This window comes from Tamandua tetradactyla, chromosome 4 (assembly GCF_023851605.1).
Source record: "Tamandua tetradactyla isolate mTamTet1 chromosome 4, mTamTet1.pri, whole genome shotgun sequence".
Lineage (NCBI taxonomy): Eukaryota > Metazoa > Chordata > Mammalia > Pilosa > Myrmecophagidae > Tamandua > Tamandua tetradactyla.
The window spans coordinates 187,256,227-187,281,567 of record NC_135330.1 but is presented as its reverse complement, the minus strand read 5'-3'; the positions used below and the strand labels follow the sequence as shown (position 1 = coordinate 187,281,567).

The following is a 25,341-nucleotide window of genomic DNA, read 5'->3' as shown; positions in this document are numbered from 1 at the left end:
AGAATGGTGCATCTGCTCTGGAAGGCAGTTGGGCAGTTCCTTGGGAAGCTAAATATAGAATAGCCATATAATTTAGCATCCCCATTGCTAGGGACAGGGACGTGAACATACATTTGTTCACCGATGTTTATAGTGGCATTATTGATGATCCACAAAAGATAGAAACAGCCCAAATGTCCATCAGTAAACAAGTAGATAAACTACAGTATATACATATGATAAAATATTACTCAGTTGTAAGACAGAATCAAGACATGATGCCTGTAACAACATGGATGAACCTTGAAGACATTATGTTGAGCAAAATTAACCAGAAACAGAAGGACAAATACTATATGGTCTCACTAATATGAACTAATTATAATGACCAAACTCTGAGAGTTTTAAAAATACAGGTTATCAAGAGTTAGAAAGAGTATAGAAATTGGGCATTTTATATCAAAAGAATATAGAATGTCCAGCAGGATTGATTGTAAAGATACAGACATGGATAGCACAATACTATCTAAAGATAGCACAGTGTTCTAAGTAGAATGAACAAAGCTGAGTGTGAGTATGGTTGAAAGAGGAAGGCTAGGGACATGTATGACACCAGAAGGAAAAAGAGAGGATTAAAAACTGGGACTGTTTGATTTAGCAAAACCTAGTAGACAATGTTAGCAATTAAATATACAATTATAAGAAAGGTTTTACATGAAGGAAAACAAATGAATGTCAGTATTTCAAGGTGTTGAAAATGGGATGCTATGTGGAAAAAATACAATCAATGCAAACTAGGGTCTATGGTTAACAATAACATTATTATATTTTCTATTAATTCTAACACCCACTAAAATATACCAGAGCTAAAAGTCAATAAGAGGGGAATATAAAGGAGAGTATGGGATTTGTGTTGTTTCTCCTTTTTACTTTTTTGGGTTTTTTTTCCTCTTCTTTCTTTGAAGAAGGAATGGAGATGTACTCACTGATTGTGGTGGTGAATGCATAATTATGTGACCATACTGGGAGCCATTGATTGTTCATTTGGGATAGCTTCTATAGTGTATGAATGAAACTGTTTTTAAAAATAAACAGAAAAATACAAGTGATGAAAAAGTTAGAATGGCCATAGCCCAGATACCCCTAAAGAGTAGGAGAAAGATCAAAGGTGATGGTGTTATACAAAGAAGGTATGGTTTAACAAATGAGTATGATTGATGAATCATTATATTGATATTCCTGTTGGTCTCCAGTGTCTTGGAGCAGCCAGAAGGAAAAATGAAAAATCGTGGAACTCTAACCCATACCAAACTCTAAAATTTGTTCTTATTAAAATGAACTTGGAAAAAAAAAATACAAGTGATGGAGAAGATGCAGAGAGAGAGAGAGAACTATTCATTGTTCATAGGGAAGTGCAGCCCTTCTGGAGGGCAGTGTGGTGGTTCCACAGGAAGCTAAGCATAGGGTTGCCATAGGATCTTGCAATCCCATTATTCAGTATATACTAGAGGAACTGAATGCAGGGACACAAATAGACATTTTCATACTGATGTTTATGGTCGCATTATTCACGATTTGCAATGGATGGAGGTGGCCTGAAGGTACACTGGTGGATAAATGGAATGGGAAGTGTGGTGTTTACATACCAAAGAATATTGGGTGACTGCAAGAAGGAATGAAGTTGTGAGGCATGCAACTAGATGAATGGACCTGGAGGACATTATGTTGAGTGAAATAAGTCAGAAATGAAAGGACAAATATTTTAAGGCTTTGCTAATAGAAATTATAATGAGCAAATGCTGAGAATTGAATTTGAGAACATAGGTTATCAGTGGGTAGAACGTGGGCAGAGATTGGGCAATTGATGATAAAGGAGTACAGAATGTACAATAAACCTTATTGTGAAGGTTCCTAGATGGTAAACTCTTACAGCAGTCACATCTATTCCTGAGTTTTAGCTGTTACTTCTAAATTCTGAGATGCTGAGCTCTTTGTGTACAACCTAGTAGTTCCTTGGAACTTTGGGTATCTGTGTGACACCTGAGACTCAGAGTTAGAGTTCTGTAGCTCTGAAAGTCAGCATTACTCCATACAGCAACCGTTAAAGAAGATGAAAACGAGATCAGACTTCAATTAAAGATATGAATGGAACTGACTTGGTTAGGACTATGGTAAATCAGAATACAGGGTAAAAGGTGATATTGACTGTACTTTAAAACTTCAACCTCTGAGTGAGACCAAAGGAAAAGATGATTATTTGGTACAAAACTTATATTTTCTGTAGCCCATGATCTAATTTAACCTGTATGGTCAGTTGATTTAAACAATCTATTTACATGGAACCTAGTCTAAGAAATTAGATACTGTTATTCTGGATAGTTTAATGTAATACCCCAGTATATCCTGGAGTATCTTAGGCAGAAAATAAAATAGTACTTGCTAAGATTCCTTGTGGGACTGGGGAAAAATTAAACTTCCTCACCTTGGGAATTCCTGATATTCTCACAAGTATTAGGGATTCCCGATTTAATAACTCAAGCCTTCAATCTTGGGGCTTACCCTTATGAAACTTATTCCTTCAAAGGAGAAGCTAAGCTTACTTATAATTATGCCTTAGAGTTTTCCCCAGAGAACCTCTTTAGTTGCTCAGATGTGGCCTCTCTCTCAGCCAACTCTACAAGTAAAGTCTCTGCCTTTCTCCCTATGTTGGACATGACTCCCAGGGGTGTGAGTCTCCCTGGCAATGTGGGACAGGACTCCCAGGGATGAGACAGTCCCTGGCATTATGGAATTCAGAATGCCTTCTTGACCAAAGGAGGAAAAGAAATAGTACAAAGTAAAGTTTCAATGGCTAAGACATTTCAAGAGGTCATTCTGGAGGTTATTATGCATCCTATAGATACTCCTTTGTAGTGTATTTGAACAACTAGAAGGAAATACCTGAAGCTGTTCAACTATAATTCAGTAGACTTGATTCTTGATGATGATTGTAAAACTATATCGTTTTTGTCCTGTGGCTCTGTGATTGTGAAGGCCTTGTGACTGACCCTGACTTTAACCAGTATATGGACAGATGAGTAATGAAACAAAGACAAACAAATAAACAAATAAGGGATATGGGATGTTTTGAGTGTTCATTTTAATTTTTATTTTATCTTATTTTTAGGGAAAGAAGGAGCAAAGTAAAAGAGGAATAGAGAAAGAGAGAGAAAGAGAGGAAAGTAGAAGGAAGATAGGGAGAGAAAAAGAGGAAAGGGAGGACACTGGGCAGGAGAACACCACATTCCTCATCTGTACCCAAATCCTTCTTCCAGATTATACTAGAGCAAAATATCAGGAGAAGTTGCATTGACTTTCCATCTGAGAGCTGATCATCTCTTGGACTATTGTTCAGAGCAGTTCATTTAGCTCACCTGAGCCTTGATGTTGTCCTCTTTACCAGAATCATAATATCGAGATAATTCAGTATCTGTTCTTTTGTGTCTGCCTGTTTCACTGAGGATTATTCCCTCAAGGTTCAGCCTGTTTCACTGAGGATTATTCCCTCAAGGTTCATCCATGTTGTCAATGCTTTGGAAATTCATTTCATCTTGCTGTTGCATAATAGTCCATTGTATGTGTATACCACATTTTGTTTATCCACTTGTCTGTTGATGGGCACATAGATTGCTTCCATCTTTTAGCAGTTGTAAATAGTACCTCTCTGAACATTGATATGCAAATATCTGTCTTGTTTGGCCTTTCAAAGCCATAACGTTTTTCAGGACTTCAGGCCCATTTTGTAGAATGTCCATCAGTTTGGGTTTGTCTGAGTTTTCCTCATGATTAGATTCAGGTTATGCATTTATAACAATTACTGGCTAGCTTGTTGATTGTAGATGCAGTCTGCTGAGCTGAAATCAACTAACTATTGATATAGATTAAGCTCCTAATACCCTCACAGTATTAAGGGCAGTGCTTGCTTGATGAAATAGTTGAATCACATATCATAGCTAAGTTGGCACATGAAATTAATCAACACAGGTTAACCACACCTATATTGATCCTTAGTGTTTTAGTTTCTTTAGCTCCTCAAGCAAATACCATGCAGTAGGTCAGCTTAAACCACAGGGGTTTACTAGTTCACAGTTTTGGGGCTAAAAGAAAGTCCAAATCAAGGTATCATCGCAGTGATACTTTCTCTGTGGAGACTGTGGTGTTCTGGTGCTGGCTGTCAGCAAACCTTGGTCCTTAGCATCTCATGTGGCAAGTCATATGGCGATGTCTCCTGGTTTCTCCCTTTTCTTCCAGCATCTCTTGATGCTCACCTGTGGCTGCTCCCTCTGTGGCTTGCTTTCTTAGAATTTCATTCCCCTTATAAAGGGCTCCAGTAATAGGATTTAGACCTATCCCAACTGAGGTGAGCCACACCTTAACTGAAGTAACCTTATTAAAAGATCCCACTTACAATAGATTTTCACCAAGGAATGGTTTAAGAATTTATTTTTCTGGGGTGCATACAGTTCCAAATCACTGCACCTAGTAAATCTCTTACACCTAAACTCTATCATATCATTTTAGAGAACCCAAATTGAGACAAGTACCTTGTGGAGAAATACTTTGAGACTCTAAACATAATCTGTTCCTTACTGCGTTTTTACCCATGCCTTTTAGCATCTATTATGGATTCTTGCCTGAAATAGTTATTTTACTGTGCTAATTGCCAAATAATGATTTTCTAATTCCATCATTTCTTCTAAATTTATTAGAGTTCTGCTTTAAGGAAGAGCTTTTCATTCTCCTCATTTACTCATTCATTCGTTTATTAAATCAGCACATACTGGTAGATTCATTTTCAATGGGTTATAATTTATCATTATTTTCTTGCTCAAATTGCGTCAGATTTGGCTAGTAGAAGCCCCTTCAACCTGGTTTTTGTGTCTTTTTGACAAGTCTCCATATTTTTTTGAGTACTTCCTTATTTTCTGAAACAAGAACATTTTTCATGCTTATTTGTTACTTTCTGTGCCCCAGCCTTGGAATTGACCATTTCAAAAAAGACCAAATCTAAATGTAAAACATGAAACTTTTCAAGTGGTAAGAAAAACCAGGTAGATAATGTTATAGCTAGGATGTGAAGAAAGCTTCTGACTATAGCTCAGAATTGTCATGCCTGGTAGAAAAAAAACAAAATAATAAATGACATATACAGATACTTTATAGGGGGAAAGTAAGAAATTTGTTTTTAAGTATATGAAATATGCTTACCTTCACTTATAAGATAAATGCAGAATAAAATGGCTCTGAGATACCAAAAGTTTGAAAACACTATTGGTAGACTGTAGAGAACCTGACAACCTCATGCCTTGCTGGTAGGAATATAAAATAGTTCAAATCCTGTAATAGGGATTTTGGCAAAAGCTAAAAACATCGCACACCAGTTTATTTTTTGGCCTGGTAATCTCGTTACTAGGAATCGACACTGAAGATAAATTTTCACAAGTTTGAAACACCTATGAACAATATTATTCATGCCACATTGTTTGTAATAGCAAAAGTTTGGAGATAACCCAAATGTCTTATCAATAGAGGAGTGATTGTGTAACTGGAACTCCCACACTCAGGGATATATTGTTCAGTGGTTTGAAAAATAACAAACAGTGATTATCTCTGTGTACTAATTTGTATACATATATTAAGTTAAAGCAAGGTGCATGTTCTAGTTTGCAAGCTGCTGCGATGCAATATACCAGAAACAGAACGGGGGATTTAAGTTGCAGATTTACAGTTCTAAGGCCCTGAACATGCCCACATTAAGGCACCAACAAAAGATAAGATTACGTTCAGTCAGGAAAGGCTGATGAAGTTCATAGCTGCTCTCTCAGCTGAAAGGGCACATGGCGAAGTCTGCTTCTTGTTTCACTCCCTGTTTCTTGTTTCATGAAGCTGTACTCGGGATGTTTTCCTTCAACTCCAGAAGTCTTTGGCTGCATGGGCTCTAAAGCTTTTTCCAAAATGGTCCCATCTTAAAGGGCTCCCATAAGCAGCCCCACCTTGAATGAGTAGAGACTCAGCTCCATGGAAACCATCTAATCAAAAGTTAACACCCACAGTTGGGTGGGTCACATCTCCATGGAAGCAATAAAAAAGATACTACTTAGCAATATTGAATGAGGATTAAAGGACATGACTTTTCTGGGGCACACAATAGATTAAAACTGGCACACTGTAGGATGTAGTATATTCTGGAAGAAGTTAGAAAATTTATATCTGTTTGCTTATTTTGCTGAAAGAAATGCATGCTAGAAGGATAAAGTAGATACTAATAAAAATGATTACCTAGGGAAAGGGGAATTAGGAAGGAAAGCCAAACCAGATCTGCACATTTCTTGTCTTGTTTTGACTTTGGATCCTTATATTTTTTACATATCAAAAAATTAAATTAAATTAAAATAACGGAGTGGGACCAAACTGTAAACTTTGAAATCATAATATAAATACAATTAACTTATATCAAATTGGTTCAGTAACTACTTGGAGAAAAAAATTATTCAACTGGCATTTGAACATAATAAATGGGGTATAGTCTAAAAACACACCCATGTAAAAAACAACACAACTGCAAAGAAATCTTAAACTAATATGAAGTTTGTAAATTATCATATTTTACGATAAATTAATTTTTAGTTAAGATTTTGTTGTAAGAGTAAAGAGATACAAATATAATGCCAAAGAAATTAAGAAAAAAACTCTAATGTTCTTTTTGAATTATAAATACAAATATGAATATAAATATATAATCCTGCTTTCTGCCCACCCAAAGGATCTCATTTTAACTAGGCACATCTCCTGTGTGATGCCCATCCCCACCCGCAGCTGGGGTGGAATGCTGGTTTGATGCTGTTATGTACCCCCGAAAAGGCCATGTTCTTTTATTTGTATTTTTTATATTTTGGAGTGTGTGTGGGGAGATACATGGTCCAGAATTGAACCTGGGTCTCCCACATGGAAGGTGAGCATTCTACCACTGAACCACCCATGCACCCCTCGCCATGTTCTTTTCTGTTTTTTTAATTTTTCTTTTGTATAATATATATACAAAGCAAAGAAAGAAGAAAAAAGCAATAGTTTTCAAAGCATTCTTCAACAAGTAGTTACAAGACAGATCCCAGAGTTTGTCATGGGCTACCATACCCTCCTCTCAGTTTTTTCCTTCTAGCTGCTTCAGAATACAGGGGGCTAGAGGGAATAAATATTTTTTTATCATCACAATCAACTTTTTTTCTTTTTGTGAAAAATAGCATATATGCAAAAAAGCAATATATTTCAAAGCACAGCATAGCAATTAGTTGTAGAACAGATTCAGAGTTTGGTTACAGTTCCACAATTCTAGGATTTTACTTATAGCTGCTCTAAGATATTGGAGACCAAATAAAATATCAGTTTAATGATTTAGCACTCATATTCATTTGTTAAACCCTACATTCTCTGTATAACTCCACCATCACCTTTGATCTTTCTATACCATGGTTTAAGAGTATTTGGGCTATGGCCATTCTAACTTTTTCATGTTGGAAGGGTCTGTCCATAATATGGCATAGGGAAATGGAACTAACTGATATTCTGGAGAGGCTGGTCCCTGTCAGTTTCAGGACTTATCTGGTCCAGAGACCCATCTGGAGGTTTTAGTTTTCTGAAAAGTTACCCTAGTATATGGAATCTGTGTAGAATCTTATATATTGCCCTAGGTGTTCTTTAGGATTGGCTGGAATGGTTTTGGTCGGGGTTTGGCAAGTTATGATAGGTAGCAATGCCTAACTGAAGCTTGTGTGAGAGTGTCCTCCAGAGTAGCCTCTCCGCTCTATTTGAGCTCTCAGCCACTGCTACTTTATTAGTTACACCTCTTTTCCCTGTTTTGTTCAGAGTGACATTGTTGACCCCATGGTGCCAGGGCTGGACTCATCATCCCTGGGAGTCATCTCCCACCTTGCCATGTTTTTTTTAATCCATACCTGTGGAAACAGACATGTTTTGGGTGGGACCTTTTGGTTAGGTTGCTTCGGTTGAAATGTGACCCAGCCCATTCAAGGTGGGTCTTAATAATTTACTGGAGCCCTTTATGAGAGGAAAATAGGAAGATACATCAAGAGAGTAGAGAAATCAGAGATCCTAAGAACTCACAGACTCTCAGAGAAAAAAACACTGGAATCCGAAGCTGAAAGCAGTGGAATTCAGAAACGAAGGACCAACAAGTGCTGCCCATGTGCCTAGATGCCATCAGTCTTTCTTCACAGAAAGTATCTTCCTCTTGATGCCTTAATTTGGACATTTTCATGGCCTTAAAACTGTAAATTTGTGAACTAATAAATCCCCATTGTAAAAGCCAACCCATTCCTGGTATATTGCATTCTGGCAGCTTTAGCAAACCAAAACAGATGTTATCAGAGAAGGTGAAGGCCTAGTCAGGAGTCTGGACTTTCATTCTTTCTGGGCGATAATAAAGCACCCCTCCCTATTGCCATCCGGCAGTTTATGAGGCTTATTTTCCTGTGGTGGTAGTAGAAGCCATTTGGGAGGCAATAAAAATAAATCCTTTCCCCTTCCATCCTGGATGGTTCAGCAGAAACCTAGTGAGGAGACTGAATGACTTCTCCATCTGATATTAACAAGGCATGGTGTCAGAGAAGGCCTGCTAATATTTTAAATAAGATCCCAGTCTCATAATCCAGTAACTGAAATGTCCAGTATATAATTGAAAATCCCTTGGCATACCAAAAACTAGAAAAATTTCAACTTGAATGATAAAAGGTAATCAACAGATGCTGACATGAAGGTTACACAGTATTCAAAGAAACAATGGATAAAAATTTCCCAAATTTTGCGGAAGACATAAACCTACAAATAAAATAAAATAACTGAGCAAACTCCAAACAGGATAAACTCAAAAGCATCTCTGCCAACACACATAACCAAACTGCTGAAAACTAAAGACAAAGGCAATATGTTGAAAGTAGTTAGAGAAAACATCTTACCAATATGGAAAAAAAGAATTAAAATAATATTAGACTTCTGATTAGAGACCGTGGAAGCCAGAATGAAGCAGCATAACTTTTTTCAAGGTCTAAAGGAAACAACTGAGTATCCTAGATCCTTTTTTAGGAGAAAATTGGTTTCTTCAAGGTTGAAAGTTGGCCGTTGGAGATCCAGATAGGATGTCCTTGCATTGCAAGTACCCAAAACAGAAACAGGATAAAAGACATAATATAGCTTCCTTCTCACATGCTTCTCTCTTGTCAAGAAGGAAAATTATTTTCTAGGAAACCTTTCCTTGTACGTGAAGATGTACCATTAGCAAGAACTAGATCATATGGCCACATGGGATTCTGGTAAAGTGAGTATTTATCCTTTTCAGCTGTAATAAGTGAGAGGCAGGCAAGAAAAAGGGGGAATTGTATGGAAAATAGGACGTGGCCAGCCCTCATACTCATAGAGAACCTTAAATTTAGAGTAACGTTATCTCTAAATGAGATTTTACATGGTCACAAAGATCATGCTGACAAAATTGAAATACAACATTCAAGACACAATTTTAAATGCCATATATAATTACAGATCAATTTCCCTTATTGATATAGATGCAAAAATCCCTCAAAAATCTAGCAAACTGATCCAACATATTGAAAAGATTATATGCTATAACCAAGTGGAATTTATCACAGGAATGCAAGCTAGTTCAGTATATGAGTGTCAATCAATGTAATACAGCACTTAATAGTATGAAGGAAAAAACCACAGTTGTCCCAATACATGCATAAAAGGCATTTGACAAAATCCAGCACCTTTTCTGTATGGAAAAACACTCAGACAACTAGGGATAGAAAGGTACTTTCTCAATATGATAAAGGCCATTTATGAAAAACCAAACAGGTAACATCATACTCAGTGGTGAAAGAATGAAAGCTTTCTGCCTAAGATCAAGAACAAGATTAATATGCCCACATTTCACAACTATTATTCTAGGCAAGAAAAAAAAGTTATACAAACTGGAAAGGAAGAAGTGAGACTGTTTGTAAATGGCATGATCTTATATAAAGAAAATCCAAAGGGATCCACAAGAGAACTGTTAGACTGATGTGCTGGTTTGAAGCTGTTGTGTACCCCCAAAAAAGACATGTTCTTTAATCCTAATTCAATATTGCTGGGTGGGATCTTTTTTTTAATGTAATTTTATTGAGATATATTCACATACTTTATAAATATCTAAGGTATACAAGCAGTGGTTCACAGTGTTATCATATAGTTGTGCATTCACCATCACAGTCAATTTTTTAGCATTTTCATTACTCCAGAAACAGTAAAAATAAGAAGAAATATAAAAGTAAAAAAGAACACCCAAAACATCCCGTGCCTCTATCCCCTCTATTATTTATTTATTTATTATCTTTATTTTCATACTGATTTGTCCACTGGATAAAGGGAGTGTCACACCCTAAAAGCTATATAGTTATACATTCATTTTTAAGAATCAAGGCTAGGCTATTAGATTACAGTTCAACAGTTTCAGGTACTTCCCTCAAGCTACTCCAATACACCAAAAACTAGAAATGGATATTAATATAATGTGTATAAGAATAACCTCCAGAATGACCTCTTGACTATTTGAAAACTCTCAGCCACTGAAACTTTATCTTGTCTGATTTTTCTTCCCCCTTCTGGTTAAGAGGTCTTTCTTAATTCCATGAAAAAGGCTTATCCCCAGGAGTCAGGTCCCATGTTACTAGGGAAATGTACACCTTTGGGAGACATTTAGAGATGCACAAGGAAAACCCCCCTTGGGAAGCTGTTTTGAAATAAGGAGCCAGGAGGGAAAGCTCGCAGAAGTCACCTTCCCAGCTGACAGAGGTGTTCTGGACCCATCAGCTTTTCTTGAGTCAGAGTATCTTTCCCTGGATGCTGTAGTTTGGACATTTTTAAAGCCTTAGAACTGTAAACTTGCAACTTAATAAATTCCCTTTATAAAAGCCATTCCATTTCTGGTATATTGCAGTCTGGCAACTTTATCAAACAAATAGAACCAAATACATGAATTTGGCAGTGTGACAGGGTACAAGACCAGTGTGCAGAAATCAATTGTATTCCTGTGAATAATCAATGAATAATCTGAAGAAGAAATTAAAACAATTCCATTTACAATAGCATCTAAGAGATCAAAAAATTTGGAAATAAATAGTAACCAAGGATATAAAAGACTTAAGACTTGTGCACTGAATTATAAAACAGTGCCCTAAGAAACTAAAGAATACCTAAATAAATGGTAAGACATCCCATGTTCATGGATTAGAAGAGTTAATAGTGTTAAAATGCCCATATTCCCCCAAATGGCATACAGAATCAATGCAGTCATTATCAGAATTTCAACAGCCTTTTTTTTTTTTTTTTTTTTTTTTTGCACAAATGGAAAACTGATCCTTCAATTCATATGGAACTGAAAAGAACCCCAAAATAACCAAAACTATTTTGAATAAGAAGAACAGAGTTGTGGAAGGTTACGCTTCCTGATTTCAGATTGTACTACAAAGCTACAGTAACCAAAACAGTGTGGTACTGGTATGAAGAGTGAAAAATAGGCCAGTGAAACAGAATTGGAAGTCCAGAAGTAGATCCACACATCCATGGCCAGTTGATTTTCTATGAGGCTGCTAAGTACATGCAATACAGAAAGAAAAATTTCTTTAACAGATGATGCTGGCAACTGGATATCCACATGCAAAAAATGAAGTTATACCATATACAACAGTCATTTCCTAATAGATCAAGGTCCTAAATATAAGAGCTAATTTATTAAGCTCTTAGTAGATTACATGGCCTTAGATTCAGCAATAGAGTCTTGGTTATGATCCTAAAAGAACAAGCAGCAGAAGAAACAATAGATAAATTTGACTTCATCAAAATTATAAACTTTCATGCATCAAAATAAATATCCAGAAAATGAAAAAACAGCCTACAGAATGGGAGAAAATAGTTGCAAACCATATGTCAGATACGGGCTTTATATCCAGAATATATAAATAATCTTTGCAATACAAACAACAGAAGGGCAAATAACAATTAAAAAATGAGCAGTGGACTTGAATAGACATTTCTCCATTGAAGATGTACAAATGGGCAATAAGTAAATTTGAGAGGATGCTCAAAACCAATAGCCATTATGGAAATATAAATCAAAAGCACAGTGAGATACCAGTTTACATGCGCAAGATGGCTATTATTTAAACGATGGAAAATAACAACTTGATTCAGAGAAATTAGACCTCTAGTGCATTGTTGGTGGGAATATAAAATGGTGCAGCCATTGTAGAAAGCAATATGGTGTTTCCTCAAATAGTTAAATATAAAGTTACTACAAGACCTGGTAATTCAACTTCTAGGAATATCCCAGAGACAATGAAAACGGTCTCAAACAGATTGTGTGCAGCTGTTTATAGCACCATTATTCACACTAGCCAAACAGTGGAAGCAACCCGTGTCCATCCACAAATTAATGGATAAAAATATGCATACACACACAAAATGGCCATCTGAATGAAGTTCTGAGACATGCTTAAACATGGAAGAAGCTTAAAAACATCAGGCTTAGTGAAATAAGCAAGACACATAATATCTTGATACCACTTATAAGAGATGACTACAGATGGCTGATTCACAGAGAGAAAGTAGATTAGAGGGTACCAGGAAATGTAGAGAGTGTGGAAGGGTGTGTTTGGGGACAGAATGTCATATGTAAGCATAGTATGCTTAATAAATTTTTTATTCTTGATTTTGTAATCAAGGACTTTTTAAAATATATTGGAGTTCTTGGAAAATGTACTAGTCATTTCTCCCTCTGAGAGGCTGGCTCCGCTGACAGCCCAGTGTTTGCCTTTCCTGAGTAGCTCACTGGTTCGGTTCACAAGTATTGAGTGAGTGCTGATTCCATGCCATGCGCTGTTCTTGGTTCTGGTGAACCAATACTTTCTCCTACCTTTAAAAAATTCTAGACAGAAAGATGATTAGAAAGCAGTGATGTTGGGAATGTTATGAAAAGAAAGATAGAAGGTGCTGTGGGACTAGATACCAAGGAGAATTATTTAACCTAACAGTCCTCTGGAGTGAGGTTCTTGCTGTGGATGGTTTGCCCAACTTTGTTTTTAGTATGAAACAGTTTTACTTTTTGTTGTTGTTGTTTGTTTGTTTTTGGTAATTACCTGAATATCTTTTTAGAAAGTTGGAATAAGCAGCACCAGAAACTCTTAGCCAGACACCATTTTACATTGGAACTCTCCCCTCTGAGGAGTGTGCTAATGTAGTATGCTATTCACTTCATTTTTGTCAGGATTATTAAAGATGGTACCCATGTCATTTTACTTTGGTTGTTTCTTATGATTTAGGTTTTTTATGTTTGAGATATTTATATTTTCTGTGAATTACCTTTTCATGTTTACCTTGCCTATTTTTAGTTGTTTGTTGCTATGATTAATCTATTAATATGTAAACACTCTTTAAATATTAGGAAATCTCATTCTTGGTTGGTGATAAAAATTATGAATATTTTGCCTAGTTTGTTGTAGTCTTTTCACTTTAATGATTTTTCCAAGCAGTTATTTTATTTTATTTTTTTCCAAGCAGTGTGTTTGTTTTTTTTATTTTTATTTTTTATTAATTAACGGAAAAAAAGAAATTAACCCAACATTTAGAAATCATACCATTCTACATATGCAATCAGTAATTCTTAACATCATCATATAGATGCATGATCATCGTTTCTTAGTACATTTGCATCAGTTTAGAAGAACTAGCAACACAACAGAAAAAGATATAGAATGTTAATATAGAGAAAAGAAATAAAAGTAGTAATGATAGTAAAAAACATCAACAAAAAAACCCTATAGCTCAGATGCAGCTTCATTCAGTGTTTTGACATGATTACTTTAAAATTAGGTATTATTATGCTGTCCATTTTTGAGTTTTTGTATCTAGTCCTGTTGCATAGTCTGTATCCCTTCCGCTCCAATTACCCATTATCTTACCCTGTTTCTAACGCCTGCTGGACTCTTACCAATGACATATTTCAAGTTTATTCTCGAATGTCCGTTCACATCAGTGGGACCATACAGTATTTGTCCTTTAGTTTTTGGCTGGACTCACTCAGCATAATATTCTCTAGGTCCATCCATGTTATTACATGCCTCATAAGTTTATCTTGTCTTAAAGCTGCATAATATTCCATCGTACGTATATACCACAGTTTATTTAGCCATTCTTCTGTTGATGGACATTTTGGCTGTTTCCATCTCTTTGCAATTGTAAATAACGCTGCTATAAACATTGGTGTGCAAATGTCCGTTTGAGTTTTTGCCCTTAATTCCTTTGAATAGATTCCCAGCAATGGTATTGCTGGGTCGTATGGCAATTCTATATTCAGCTTTTTGAGGAACCGCCAAACTGCCTTCCACAGTGGTTGCACCATTTGACATTCCCATCAACAGTGGATAAGTGTGCCTCTTTCTCCGCATCCTCTCCAGCACTTGTCATTTTCTGTTTTGTTGATAATGGCCATTCTGGTGGGTGTGAGATGATATCTCATTGTGGTTTTGATTTGCATTTCTCTAATGGCCAGGGACATTGAGCATCTCTTCATGTGCCTTTTGGCCATTTGTATTTCCTCTTCTGGTAGGTGTCTGTTCAAGTGTTTTTCCCATTTTGTAATTGGGTTGGCTGTCTTTTTGTTGTTGAGTTGAACAATCTCTTTATAAATTCTGGATACTAGACCTTTATCTGATATGTCATTTCCAAATATTATCTCCCATTGTGTAGGCTGTCTTTCTACTTTCTTGATGAAGTTCTTTGATGCACAAAAGTGTTTAATTTTGAGGAGCTCCCATTTATTTATTTCCTTCTTCAGTGCTCTTGCTTTAGGTTTAAGGTCCATAAAACTGCCTCCAATTGTAAGTTTCATAAGATATCTCCCTACATTTTCCTCTAACTGTTTTATGGTCTTAGACCTAATGTTTAGATCTTTGATCCATTTTGAGTTAACTTTTGTATAAAGTGTGAGATACGGGTCTTCTTTCATTCTTTTGCATATGGATATCCAGTTCTCTAGGCACCATTTACTGAAGAGACTGTTCTGTCCCAGGTGAGTTGGCTTGACTGCCTTATCAAAGATCAAATGTCCATAGATGAGAGGGTCTATATCTGAGCACTCTATTCGATTCCATTGGTCGATATATCTATCTTTATGCCAATACCATTCTGTTTTGACCACTGTGGCTTCATAATATGCCTTAAAGTCCGGCAGCGCGAGACCTCCAGCTTCGTTTTTTTTCTTCAAGATGTTTTTAGCAATTCAGGGCACCCTGCCCTTCCAGATAAATTTGCTTATTGGTTTTTCTAATTCTGAAAAATAAGTTGTTGGGATTTTGATTGGTATTGCATTGAATCTGTAGATCAATTTAGGTAGGATTGACATCTTAACTATATTTAGTCTTCCAATCCATGAACACGGTATGCCCTTCCATCTATTTAGGTCTTCTGTGATTTCTTTTAGCAGTTTTTTGTAGTTTTCTTTATATAGGTTTTTTGTCTCTTTAGTTAAATTTATTCCTAGGTATTTTATTCTTTTAGTTGCGATTGTAAATGGGATTCATTTCTTGATTTCCCCCTCAGCTTGTTCATTACTAGTGTATAGAAATGCTACAGATTTTTGAATGTTGATCTTGTAACCTGCTACTTTGCTGTACTCATTTATTAGCTCTAGTAGTTTTGTTGTGGATTTTTCCGGGTTTTCGACCTATAGTATCATATCGTCTGCAAACAGTGATAGTTTTACTTCTTCCTTTCCAATTTTGATGCCTTGTATTTCTTTTTCTTGTCTAATTGCTTTGGCTAGAACTTCTAGCACAATGTTTGAATAATAGTGGTGATAGTGGACATCCTTGTCTTGTTCCTGATCTTAGGGGGAAAGTTTTCAATTTTTCCCCATTGAGGATGATATTAGCTGTGGGTTTTTCGTATATTCCCTCTATCATTTTAAGGAAGTTCCCTTGTATTCCTATCTTTTGAAGTGTTTTCAACAGGAAAGGATGTTGAATCTTGTCAGATGCCTTCTCTGCATCAATTGAGATGATCATGTGATTTTTCTGCTTTGATTTGTTGATATGGTATATTACATTAATTGATTTTCTTATGTTGAACCATCCTTGCATACCTGGGATGAATCCTACTTGGTCATGATGTATAATTCTTTTAATGTGTTGTTGGATACATTTGCTAGAATTTTATTGAGAATTTTTGCATCTATTTTCATTAGAGAGATTGGTCTGTAGTTTTCTTTTTTTGTAATATCTTTGCCTGGTTTTGGTATGAGGGTGATGTTGGCTTCATAGAATGAATTAGGTAGCTTCCCCTCCACTTCGATTTTTTTGAAGAATTTGAGCAGAGTTGGTACTATTCTTTCTGGAATGTTTGGTAGAATTCACGTGTGAAGCCGTCTGGTCCTGGACTTTTCTTTTTGGGAAGCTTTTGAATGATTGATATGATTTCTTTACTTGTGATTGGTTTGATGAGGTCATCTATGTCTTCTTCAGTCAAAGTTGGTTGTTCATGTCTTTCCAGGAACCCGTCCATTTCATCTAAATTGTTGTATTTATTAGCGTAAAGTTGTTCATAGTATCCTGTTATTACCTCCTTTATTTCTGTGAGGTCAGTAGTTATGTCTCCTCTTCCATTTCTGATCTTATTTATTTGCATCCTCTCTCTTCTTCTTTTTGTCAGTCTTGCTAAGGGCCCATCAATCTTATTGATTTTCTCATAGAACCAACTTCTGGCCTTATTGATTTTCTCTATTGTTTTCAATTTCATTTATTTCTGCTGTAATCTTTGTTATTTCTTTCTTTTTGCTTGCTTTGAAATTAGTTTGCTGTTCTTTCTCCAGTTCTTCCAAGTGGACAGTTAATTCCTGCATTTTTGCCTTTTCTTCTTTTCTGATATAGGCATTTAGGGCAATCAATTTCCCTCTTAGCACTGCCTTTGCTGCGTCCCATAAGTTTTGATATGTTGTGTTTTCATTTTCATTCGCCTCGAGGTATTTACTAATTTCTCTTGCAATTTCTTCTTTGACCCACTTGTTGTTTAAGAGTGTGTTGTTGAGCCTCTACGTATTTGTGAATTTTCTGGCACTCCGCCTATTATTGATTTCCAACTTCATTCCTTTATGATCCGAGAAAGTGTTGTGTATGATTTCAGTCTTTTTAAATTTGTTAAGACTTGCTTTGTGACCCAGCATATGGTCTATCTTTGAGAATGATCCATGAGCACTTGAGAAAAAGGTGTATCCTGCTGTTGTGTGATGTAATGTCCTATAAATGTCTGTTAAGTCTAGCTCATTTATAGCAATATTCAGATTCTCTATTTCTTTATTGATCCTCTGTCTAGATGTTCTGTCCATTGATGAGAGTGGTGAATTGAAGTCTCCAACTATTATGGTAGATGTGTCTATTTCCCTTTTCAATGTTTGCAGTGTATTCCTCACATATTTTGGGGCATTCTGGTTCAGTGCGTAAATATTTATGATTGTTATGTCTTCTTGTTTAATTGTTCCTTTTATTAGTAGATAGTATCCTTCTTTGTCTCTTTTAACTGTTTTACATTTGAAGTCTAATTTGTTGGATATTAGTATAGCCACTCCTGCTCTTTTCTGGTTGTTATTTGCATGAAATATCTTTTCCCAACCTTTCACTTTCAACCTGTGTTTATCTTTGGGTCTAAGATGTGTTTCCTGTAGACAGCATATAGAAGGATCCTGTTTTTTAATCCATTCTGCCAGTCTATGTCTTTTGATTGGGGAATTCAGTCCATTAACATTTAGAGTTATTACTGTTTGGATAATATTTTCCTCTAACATTTTGCCTTTTGTATTATATATATCATATCTGACTTTCCTTCTTTCTACACTCTTCTCCATACCTCTCTCTTCTGTCTTTTTGTATCTGACTCTAGTGCTCCCTTTAGTATTTCTTGCAGAGCTGGTCTCTTGGTCACAAATTCTCTCAGTGACTTTTTGTCTGAGAATGTTTTAATTTCTCCCTCATTTTTGAAGGACAATTTTGCTGGATATAGGAGTCTTGGTTGGCAGTTTTTCTCTTTTAGTGATTTAAATATATCATCTCACTGTCTTCTAGCTTCCATGGTTTCTCCTGAGAAATCTACACATGATCTTATTGGGTTTTCCTTGCATGTGATGGATTGTTTTTCTCTTGCTGCTTTCAAGATCCGTTCTTTCTCTTTGACCTCTGATATTCTAACTAGTAAGTGTCTTGTAGAACGCCTATTTGGGTCTAATCTCTTTGGGGTGCGCTGCACTTCTTGAATCTGTAATTTTAGGTCTTTCATAAAAGTTGGGAAATTTTCAGTGATAATTTCTTCCATTGGTTTTTCTCCTCATTTTCCCTTCTCTTCTCCTTCTGGGACACCCACAACATGTATATTTGTGCGGTTCATATTGTCCTTGAGTTCTCTGATCCCCTGTTCAAATTTTTCCATTCTTTTCCCGATAGTTTCTGTTTCTTTTTGGAATTCAGATGTTCCATCCTCCACGTCACTAATTCTATCTTCTGTCTCTTTAAATCTATCATTGTAGGTATCCATTGTTTTTTCCATCTTTTCTACTTTATCCTTCACTTCCATAAGCTCTGGGATTTGTTTTTTCAGTTTTTCTATTTCTTATTTTTGTTCATCCCATACCTTCTTCATGTCCTCCCTCAATTTATCGATTTCATTTTTGAAGAGGTTTTCCATTTCTGTTTGTATATTCAGCATTAGTTGTTTCAGCTCCTGTATCTCATTTGAACTATTGGTTTGTTCCTTTGACTGGGCCATATTTTCAATTTTCTGAGCGTGATCTGTTTTCTTCTGCTGGCGTCTGGGCATTTAGTCAGATTTCCCTGGGTGTTGGACCCAACAGGTTGAAAGATTTTTCTGTGAATTCTCTGGGTTCTGTTTTTCTTATCCTGCCCAGTAGGTGGCGCTCGTGGCACACATTTGTCTGCGGGTTCCACCAGTAAAAGGTGGTGTGGGCCCTTTAACTTTGGAAATCTCCCCGTGGGGGAGGTTCGCCAGCCGAAGCGGTTTGGAAGAGTGCCAGCCAGCCCTGGGGTCTGAACGCAGGGAGGGTCGCCGGCTCCCGCAGCCTGGGAGAGCGCCCGACCGAATTTCCTAGTCGGCCTGGGGCGCCAAGCGTGGCAGGAGGGCGCCAGCCGCCGCAGCCCGGGAGAGTGCACAGTTCCCAGCCGGACCAGGGAGTCACGTGTTTGGAACGGACCCCCCCGGTCACCGTTCTCTGCGGTCTGGGGGTTTCCTACCCAACTCTCTCAGTTGGTCCGGGGGGCCTTGCGTGGTGGGGCCGCCAGCCGCCGCGGCCTTAGGAGACCGCCTGCCCAATTCTGCCAGCTGGCCTGGGAAGGAGGAAGGGAGGGACTCCGGCCGCTTGCCGTCCCGCCCGGGAAAGCCCGCACCCCTTGGCGATCTCACCGGAGCTGGTTCTCCCAGACAGTCAGCCGTTCCAGGATGGGGTACGCCGTCCCTTTGATCTCTGTCGTGGCTCCGGGAGCTGCTGTGTATCGTCTCCACTCCCCCAGTAGCTGTTCTGGAGGAGGAAAGGTGAGGGTGGCAAGGCTGTTGAGGCCGGTGGCGGAGGATCCGGTGAAGGCGGAAGAGGGCACGGTGGTGGTTGGAGAGCCGCCGGAGCAGGAGGAGAAAGGGAAGGATAAGATGGCGGATGGAGCGCCGCCGGAGCAGAAGGGGAAAGAGAAGGGCAAGATGGCGGCGAGAGCGGCGCCGGCGGAGTAAGAGGGAGAGGAGGGCTGGCTGGCCTGTGTTTATTTTTATATAATTCAATCTCTCAGTCTTTCCTTTTATGGCTTCCAGGTTTTGTGTCATACTCTGAGAGACCTACTTTGCTCCAAATTTTAAAATCTCCCCGTTGTCTTCTGATACTTACATGATTTTGGTTTTGATTTTTACATTTAAGTCTTTTATACATTTGGAATTCATCCTGGACCTATGTTGTCAGAATTGGATTCCAGTAGTTTCTCTTTTCTATCGAGCTACCCTTTGTCCTAACATAATTTATTGGCTTTTTCCGAAACTGACTTCATTTTTGCAAATGAACTCTATCTATCCAGTTAAAAAAAAAATTATCTTTATTGGGATCATGTTAAATTTTTAAATTAATTTAGGAAGAATTGACATTTTAGTGATGACTGTGTACAGGAAATGTCAATTCTACTTAAGTTAATCTCATTCAAGTTTTTGTCCATTAGAGCATTAAAATGTTTCTGTTCATGCCCATTTCTTACCTTTTATTCCTAGGTATTTTATCTTTTTAGGTGGCTTGCAGATAAAATTTTTTCCTGAATTATAAGTTCTACATAGAGGTTACATATATATTGGAATGCTATTAATTTCTGTGTATTAGTTTTTTTATTCCACCACCTCACTGAATTCTCTTGTTTATAGTGGGATTTTTTGTATACCCAGGAATATAGTCATATAATATGAAAATAGTGATATATTTGCCTTCTCTTTAATTTTTTTTAATCACTAATTTATTTTTCTTTTATAATTGTGTGGCTACTATGGTGCTTCTCAATCCTTTTTCATGATGGCACACACTGATAATTATAATATATTTAGTTTACATTAGGATGAAATGAGAAATGCAGTGTCAGACCAGAAATGACAAATGAACAAACTTGAATTAAAGTCCCATCTATGCTACATACTAGTTCTCTGACCTCAGGCAAATCATTTCATTATTTTGAATCTCAGTTTCCTTGTCCATAAAGTGGAGCTAATGATGACTCTTAGGGTTGTTACTGTTCTAAAAAGACATGATCCCACAGTTTAGGAACCATCAAGTCCAGTAAGATGAGATAGACATAACAACAACTGTAAAAATTGAGATGTAACAGTGAGCAGTGGCCATAGAAAGAAATGATCTACTCTGTCTGAAGAGGGGTCTGGGAAGGCTTTGCAAAGGATACAAAGGAAGTATTTAAAACTAACCCTGGAATTATGAACAGGGGAGACTTGCGGCATATATTAAGACATAGAAGCGTGAAACTGTTTTGATGCACTCAGAGAACTGCAATTTGTTAAGAATTGCAAGATTATAGGTACGGGCAAATGACAAGAAACTGAAGAGGTAGACAGGTTGCAGACCACAGAGGGCTCATAGTATTTGCTACCCTGAAGGTTTGGACTTAATAAGTGATTGAGAGGTATTGACAAGAATATTCAGCCATCATATTTGCTGGTGGTGGAGACGGTAGCATAGAGATATTTTAAGCTATTGCATTTGAGGAAGGCTCAAAATAAGGCAGTTGAGAGAGATTGAGAAGAGGTGAGGAATTTGAAAGAGACAAGTGGCTATCAACAGGGCCTGGTAGCCATCAGATTTTCTGGAGAGAAGTTTTAGTAAATAGCAATTCCCAGAGTTTCACTCCAAAAAAAGAGTACATTTTGGAGGAACATTTAAGAGAAGTAGATGCTAAATTAACTTTTCTGTGGTTAGTCCTAATTTCTTGAATAGTTGAGTGTTCAGAGAAAAAGCACTCTAACAATAACAGGGATAAGTTCTTCTATGTTTTTATATAAAAAAAATATAACTTGTTTTGAGTTTTGTTTTCACAAAGTAATTGGGAAGTTCTGTCATAGACTAATTAATTAAATAAGTATGAGAGTCATAGAGAAGAGTATTCTTTGTTCTGCAAGTAGCATTAAGGAAAGAGCTACAGACAGTGGCACAACTATAATCATAATTTAACTATAACAGTTAAAATTAACAAAGATCTGAAAGAAATTTTTAATGTGATTGTAGCGTTAAAGATAAATTTATTTTATCTTTATAAATTTATATTTAAATTCTAGCATGTAGTACTTTGAGGTTTTTTAAGTGTACAATCCAGAGTTGCATTAGTGTTTGTATAACTAAATTTTCTTTTTATGTAAGATGATAGTAAGATGAATACTCAATCTGAAATAAAATTTATGTACCAGACATTTAAAGTATATTTATTCTCTGTTTTTTCTTCTGTTCTAGATACTATTTCTGGGAATGGAGAAAATGGTAAGGTACTTTTATTCTCAATTTGAGAAAAATACTTACGCTGTCTTAATTGCAATGCACATGCCTTTTTTTATTTAGTGATGACTACAGTGTTTTTGTCTTTCAGAAAGAAAATACATGTATTTAAATTTTAAGTAATTAAATGAATGTAGCATTGGTTTTATTTCCATACATTCAGTATATTCTCATTTGTGTTATTTCTGTTAACTGAAGCTGTTATTTTGTAAAGCACCTAACAAATAAATTTCTTTGTGTTTATTTACGTAATTATTTTTGCTTTTTATATTCTTCAGAACTTTCTGGTAGTGGTTCAAAGGTTTTTATCATCAGTTGTAGCTTGATGGAGTTGAAAAGATGTTTATATTTCTTAGCAAAACCTAACAACTAAATGGGTTAAAAGCATTTTAGCTTTCATGATGTCCACATTTTACTGATGGTTTTGTTAACATGGTTATTATAAAAGTTTACAGCCTATAAATTTGTAAATTGTATTATTAATTCACTTTGAACAGGAATAAAAGTTTTTATAATGATTTGTCAAAGAGACTTTGCCTAAAGAGAAAAATCATTTCTCAAAATTTCACCGAGATAAAAGAAAATTTTAGAAGTCCATTAAAAATCAAATTTCAAAAATGACTTACAAAATCCATAGGATTTCTACAGCAGTTGAACAGTTGGAAATTATTAATAAGTGTTCTTATTATTGGAGATAATTAGGCATTAAGCATACAAATCTCAGTGACAGAATAAATATAGACGATATTGTTAGACTTCTTTTCTTCCTTTTAGTCAAAACTGTTTCCTATATGTTGAATGCACAGATATAGAAAACAGATTTCAGAAGTTCTTGTAAAAGCGTGTTCAGCAGTATCAGTGTCTCTTGGGGTTATTTTTACCATGTTTTTAAATTTTTTGGTTAAGTTTTTTGTCTTTATTTTTTTACTTCAGTTAGAGACAGACTTTTTGATGTACTGCAGTTCCTTTCAGCTTTGGTTTAATTGCTTGGTTCACTAAAATTTTACTTTATTTATTATTTGTAACCCATAGATGATAGCATATATATGTATATTTATATATATGAGCAAAAGTTTGCCTATTAGCAGTTACATTAATTTGAGTTTAGTTAAAAGCAGTACCTTATATTATTCTCTGTTATTCTCTTCTCAGTGTAATTTAAGAATTACCATTTGGCAAGTACTTACTATATTCCAGGCATGGTGCTAAGAGCTTTGTTTTATTTATTTTTGTTAAACTGAGAGTTAAGATTGTTTAAAGCAAATGACAATTTTTTTTTGTTCTCGTGGAGAACAGAATAGTCTAAAAATATCAAGTATTTAAAAAATATCCTAGGAGTATATGGTTTTACGTTCTAGCCTTAGATAGCCAAGGTTATTGTTTGCCTCTTAGCTATACAATAGGGATTACAAACGTGATTGAATATGGGGGTTGGACAAATATAAAAATAAGTGAATGAGTTAGGGGAAGATAATGTTGCAGATTCTATAAATGACCTCCATGTAGGTGGGACTTAGAAATGATTCAAAAGTTTTACCTAAGACTTCATTCAGACTTTTCCCAGAACTGCAGGAAGAAGCTACATGGAGTCAGATAAAGCAGTGGTTCTCAAACTTTTTAGTGTCAGGGCCCCTTTGCACTCTTTCAGAATTGTTGGGGATTTTTGCACGGGCAGGCACTGGGAATCGAACCTGGGTCTCCGACATGGCCAGTGAGAACTCTACCTGCTGAGCCACCGTGGCCCGCCCCCAGAAAACTTTTTTTAATGGATTGTATCTATTGATATTTATCATATTAAAAATTAAAACTGCTGTGAATAAAACTGTTAAAAATATTAAAAGATTTATTGAGTAACTCATTTAAGAATAATAAAACCATTACATTTAACATAAATAACATTTTCATAAAAAAATTGTTTTCAAAAACAAAAAAAATACTGAGAAAAATGGCATTGTTTTATATTTGAAAAAATCTCTTTAGTGTCTGGCTTAATAGAAGATAACTAGATTCTCATCGGTTTCTGTCTCAGTCGTCTACCCTCTGGGGAACTCCACTGTATACTTGTGAGAGAAATAAGAGTGAAAAAGGCAAATCATATCTTAGTATTACTATAAGAAATGTTTTTATCTTGCACCTGTGCTGAAAAGGTGTGGAATCCCTAGACTTCGCTGAGAACTTTTTAGATGAAGCATTTAACAAACTGTTCTTTACAATATATACATTCTTTTAATATGAGTCAAATGCCAGGAATGCACACATTGCTGGTTTCTTGTCTCAACATAACAATAAAGACAAGTTAAAAAACAGGATGTGTAGTTTTGAAGATTTGCTCTTGATATGCAGAGAAGAAAGGAGTACAGAAAAAGATTGAGGAAAGAGAGAAGCTAAAGGACAGATTCCCAAGAACAAGTCAAAAAGGATGCCATGTCAACAGCAGACATGAAAGTGCCCTTCCCCAGCGCCATGCCCTGTAAGATTCTTGGCTCTGACCCATACTGGCCTCTCTCCAGCTCTCAGTGGGGTGGGAGCCTTCCATAGAGGTTCATTCTGGTGCAGACCCATGTATGGTTTTTCATTTCTGTGGAAATGTCTATGCCATGGCATGGAGTCAAAAGACTGATGTGTAAAGATGGTAGAAATTATGGTTGATCATGAGTACATTTAAAATTTGCATTTTAAAAGGAAGTTTTCTAATAGTATTTGCATTTTAAGTGAAAATTTGTATTTTAAAGTGTAATATTTTGATAAATAGGATTTCAATGAAAATTAATAAGGGTGAATCATTGCATCAAATGCTGAGTGATCAGGTAAATAGAATAAGAATTGAAATATAATACTTGATTTAGTAATTGAAAGATAACTGATTATCTTTGCCATAGCAATTTTAATGGAGTGTTAACTGCAGAACCAGATTGTGAAGAGAGTAATTTATTGGTAAGGAAAAGTAGGCCACGAAGGAAAGAAGAGATGATATGATACCTGATGAGAAAATTAGGTTGAAGAAGGTTTTTATTTGTTTTAAAGAAAGGAGAATTCTGAGCATGTTTGTAGGCTGAAGCGAAATAGCCCATGTAGATGGACATATTGATGGGGTTTGTGGGGAATAATAATGGGGAGCCGAATGCAAGAAAGGGGAAGGGAAGTGATAGGATCAAAAGCATTTGGAAAAGAACACTGTTGTTGTAGGACAGGAGAAAGCAATC

At 36.3% G+C, this 25,341-nt stretch overlaps 1 protein-coding gene across 10 annotated transcripts in view; it reads left to right on the top strand.

Annotated features, from left to right (window-relative positions):
* The window catches only part of ZDHHC20 (zDHHC palmitoyltransferase 20), a 96,480-nt gene that overhangs the window by 19,296 nt on the left and 51,843 nt on the right, over window positions 1-25,341 (top strand). For all 10 annotated transcript variants that reach the window (XM_077158833.1, XM_077158835.1, XM_077158832.1 and 7 more), the window contains one exon: window positions 22,097-22,123. Coding sequence is in view for 8 of the 10 variants with exons in the window: in XM_077158832.1 (XP_077014947.1) it covers window positions 22,097-22,123 (27 nt within the window). In the remaining 2 variants the exon portion in view is untranslated. Of the gene's footprint in view, window positions 1-22,096; window positions 22,124-25,341 lie in introns of those variants that run through there.